The 5,000-nt window shown below is 36.3% G+C and overlaps 1 protein-coding gene across 1 annotated transcript in view; it reads left to right on the top strand.

Moving 5' to 3' along the window:
• Window positions 1-5,000, top strand: part of LOC144980670 (uncharacterized) — a 13,021-nt gene that overhangs the window by 3,383 nt on the left and 4,638 nt on the right. Inside the window, exons 2-4 of the mRNA XM_078928349.1 lie at window positions 1,012-1,077; window positions 2,337-2,517; window positions 3,949-4,104. Of these exons, the coding sequence (XP_078784475.1) occupies window positions 1,012-1,077; window positions 2,337-2,517; window positions 3,949-4,104 (403 nt within the window). The remainder of the gene's footprint in view (window positions 1-1,011; window positions 1,078-2,336; window positions 2,518-3,948; window positions 4,105-5,000) is intronic.

Raw genomic sequence — 5,000 nt, 5'->3', positions numbered from 1 at the left:
TTATTATTATTATTATTATTATTATTATTATTATTATTATTATTATTATTATTATTATTATGATTTTAAAAAAAAAGAATATATAACATTTGTACTCTAAAACAAAAAGGAAAACTGGACACATTTTTTCAAAAGTTTGGCCAGGAGACTCGTCCTTCAAATATCGATCTTTTAAAAATTCCATTACTTTGTAACAAAAAACCCCAAAACAATATTATTATTATTATTATTATTATTATTATTATTATTATTATTATTATTATTATTATTATTATTATTATTATTATTATTATTATTATTATTATTATTATTATTATTATTATTATTATTTTATTATTATATTATTATTATTATTTATTATTATATTATTATTATTATTATTATTATTATTATTATTATTATTATTATTATTATTATTATTATTATTATTATTATTATTAATTATTATTATTTATTATTGTTATTATTATTATTCCATATATGGACTAGAAACAGCAGCTACAACACAGAAACAAGATAAAGAAGTTGAGGATGCTGAGATGGTCACTTGACTGAATAAGAAAATATGAAGTGAGAAGTGAACGAATTCGAAGGTTGACTGAAGTGAAGAACGTATCATTTAAGATGAGAGAAGATAATAATAATAATAATAATGATAATATTGAAATGGCCCTGCTTTGCTCCCCCCTCCCTTCCCACCTAACTTTAAGTTATGTATGTCTTACTGATTATAATTTAAATTGAGCTTTATATAGCGCAATATCCACTAAATGTGCTCAAAGCGCTTTACAACGGGTCCCTGGTCAACAGCAACATTTAACATGTAGGACGAGACATGCTCTGTTAGGCGATATTACAATTTTTGGACAAAGACACGGCTGCTAACAACCAGGTACTCATTTTACACCTGAGTACGGTGAGAGAATGTGAATAAAGAGCCTTTTCCAAGAACTCAACTAGGCGCTGAGCGCCAGGCTCGAACCCGGGACCTTCCGATTTACAATCTTTTAGCAATATTTTGTAAGTTATTCTTTCTTTTATTTTTTCCTTTTACAGAATCCCAGGAAAGACAGATCGGTAAGAGCTAGTTAGTCATCGTGTCATTCATTTCTTGGACTTTATTTCTATCGTCGTGTTCATCATCATCATCATCATCATCATCATCATCATCATCATCATCATCATCATCATCATAGTCATCATTATCATCATCATCATCATCATCATCATCATCATCATCATCATCATCATCATCATCACCACCACCACCACCACCATCATCATCATCATCATCATCATCATCATCATCATCATCATCATCATCAGCATCATCATCATCATCATCACCACCACCATCATCATCATCACCACCACCACCACCACCACCACCATCATCATCATCATCATTGCCTTTTTCATCCTATGTCAGGATATAGTCCACAGATAAACAATTCCCATCCCTATCTTGAGCTAACTTGTTTAAAAAAATCTTATTCCATGTCTTATCACTTCTCTGTATATCAGCTTTTTAACCCCCTCCTTACCAATTGAAGGAAAATCGTCACACTCGTTACGATCCAACCAGCACTTTTATCAGTCAGATTTCTTTTGTAAATCACACAATTTAAAGAAAAATGTTTTATTATTGCTATAAAAACGTGACACTGTATTGTATAGTTCATTTTGCTAATCAATATTATGAATAAAATGCAGTTGTTGTTTTTCTGTTTGAGTAAGAAAAAACTATTTTTGTGTTGGGTGGGTGTGAAATTTTGGGGAAAATTCTAAAAATGGCTGGTAAGGAAAGGGTTAAAACCTTCTCCATATTCCCAGTGACCTCTCCATTGATCTTCTGCCCTGAGGGCTCCAGACCTATATTTAAATAAAATTGAGCCTTTATATAGCAAAATATCCACTAAACATGCTCAAAGCGCTTTACAAGGGGTCCCTGGCCAACAGCAACACTTAACATGTAGGACATGACATGACGCATGTTAGGCGATATTACAATCTTTTTGGAACAGAGACAACGCTATAAACGGCTAGGTACTCATTTTACACCAGAGTAAGGTGAGAGAATGTGAATAAAGAGTCTTATGCGAGAACTCAACCAAGCGCCGAGCGAGGTTAAATGTCATGGAACGCCATTCTTCACTATCAAGGGCCATAATTACCGAGCAGCCGATTATCTTTTTGCCAGTTGTTGCCTCCACATTTCCTATCCAGGACTTCCTTGGTTTGCCCCGTGCCTTTCTGCCAGCTACTTTTCCTTCTAGCACTGATTTTTGGATGGTGTAAAAATGATAATATTGTGAAATTTTTTATCTCCGTTGCAGAGTTCCTACAAGCCACACTGGAGTTCAGCTTGTCTCAGAATCAGAGATCACGTGATTTTAGTTCTCTCACAGCCTCGGAGACGCGGGAGTTGAAATCTGCTTACTGTAGACAGGTTGACGCTTGGTACAGGGGGAGTTCTTTGACTGACGAGTACAGGGGATGCCAGTTGAACGTCATAACGTGAGTAATGCCCTTACCGTTTGTGTCATTTCAAATCGATCCACTAACGAATATACAGTTCTCCTTGTGATATTAAGCATTCTTGCGACATTGGTCACAGACTGTCCAGCTTGAAGATGACCAATGGCACGTGCACGTTCTTCCAAACTAAGTCGTGACATCGCGTAGATTAATGGATGGTACTTCGCATTGTGTTCTCCTGCCTTGAAATTGTTTCAAGAAGACACGGATGGCAAAAAAAATTAATCTACGCACTTTCTGTCCACGGTAAGGGGCTAAAAGGTTATTTTAGCACGTGCGCGACGTGGTGAGCGAATTTCAGGTCAAAAACAAAAACATAAAACTATCGGTACACAGAAAGGCTAAAATAATAAACAATTCAGTGGAAAATCATTAACCTACGCCAACGGATAAAAATGTAACGACGATTTTAAATGTGTATACTTTCTTTTGATCACAATTGTAACATATAGAGCAATATCTACTAAGCGTGTTCAAAGCGCTTTACAAGAGGTGCCAGGCAAACAGCCACACTTAACATGTAGGACGTGACATGACTCTTGTTAGGCGATAGTACCATTTTTTCGGACAGAGACAACGCTGGAAACGGCCAGTTACCCATTTTACACCTAGTACGGTGAGAGAATGTGAGTAAAGAGTCTTTTCCAAGGACTCAACTATGCGCCGAGCGAGGCTCGAACCCAGGACCTTCCGATCCGGAAAGCGAGTGCCATAAAACACGACCACATAACCGCACCAACAAAACTTTCAACTTGTTGAATTTGAATAGATGGAACAACATTGACGTCACTCGGCTTTTTCTTATTATTTTTAGCCAGCCAGCCATTTTAATGATCGGTCTTCATTAAATTATACCAACCAGACTATAAACGTTTAAGGTTACACATAGTTTTGTGTGATGGTACGATATTTCTGGTTAGGGGATGATGTGAGTATTTTACCTAAAAGCATAGCATCAATATTTGGCTTTATAGATTAGAGTGATTTATATTTTATTTTTACATTTGAATAAAATAAAAACAAATAAACCCATAAAAACAAATAAAACAAGACAAATAAACACACCAAAAAACAAAACAAATCAAAGCAAACAACAACAACATTAAAATAAAAAAAAACAAAAAAAAATAAAAAATACAACCCCCAGAAAACAAGACAAAACAAAATAACTTATAATCTATTTCACACCTCTCCCCTCTTATCATCTCAAATTCATAAAAATGACAAAATGTTTACATTTGAACAAAACACAAACAAATAAACAATCAAAACAAAAATCAATTTCTCCACCCCTTCCCACCCCCTACCCCCACCCTCCACACACACACAACGCCTCCCCCCCCCCCCCCCCCAAGAAACCACAACGCGTTTCGAAAATGTGATCACTTTTTTTAAAAATCTCTTTTTCAGTAATGATCGCATAGAATTTGTTCTGTTTTTCCTGGACGAGACTGGGCCTCCCAAGGGAGCTGTCGAGATTATGTCCATTTTGGAAAACAGAGCAGAGCAGGAAGGACAGGAGGGGAAGGGCCTGGTGAAAATTAGTGACGTCACGCTAGACCTCAGGTGAGTTGGGGGTATCTTCGTGGCCATCGTTATGTTATAGATAGTATGCAGATGACGTCACTCAGGCCTTTGTTATTGTTTTTGCCATCCGCGTTTCTATAGATAGAATGCGCTTGGCCAAGGAGTTCACAACATTGCCATCCGGAAGTAAAACGGACCAACACACAAACTCGGTGTAACCATGAACTTTTATAGTCTGGTTAATACAGTTTAGTGAGAACAACTCACAAACGCGGATGGCAAAAACAATAACAAAGGCCTGAGTGACGTCATCTGCATACTATCTATAACGGACCAACACACAAACTCGGTGTAACCATGAACTTTTATAGTCTGGTTAATACAGTTTAGTGAGAACAACTCACAAACGCGGATGGCAAAAACAATAACAAAGGCCTGAGTGACGTCATCTGCATACTATCTATAGCCTGACACTGAAATCCAAAAGGATTGGCAGTTTGACATCATTATTTGGTTTTTGCACCGTCTAGTGGGTTGTCGTTAGTAGTGCTCATGGAAACACGTTATTTCATTGGTTGAACTATTGAATACAACTCACGATTTGTTTTCTTTTGTGGCAAAAGACTGGCATTTTGACGTCATTTTTTGGTCAGTGTCAGGTTATAACTTTACGAAGGCCACGGGTGGTCTTCCATGTACAACGTAATGCTCTCATAAACTCCTAAATTATAACAATGTGAAATTGAATGTAAGCTTCAATTTAATATACGAAAACAGATAAAATGGACGTTTTGGGTTTCCCCTATATCAACAAAACAGGATGAATGAAACACTACAGACGAATGAGATGATGTGGTAGTGGCGTTGTTAACAAGAACAACAACAAAATAAAAGGGTAAAGCAAAAAAACGGAAAACCCCCAAAACCCCCAAACA

The sequence above is a fragment of the Berghia stephanieae genome, chromosome 10, assembly GCF_034508935.2.
Source record: "Berghia stephanieae isolate SIO BIC M18660-M18661 chromosome 10, UCSD_Bste_1.3, whole genome shotgun sequence".
NCBI lineage: Eukaryota > Metazoa > Mollusca > Gastropoda > Nudibranchia > Aeolidiidae > Berghia > Berghia stephanieae.
Note: the sequence above shows the minus strand (reverse complement) of the source record. Positions and strands in the feature narration are given on the sequence as shown.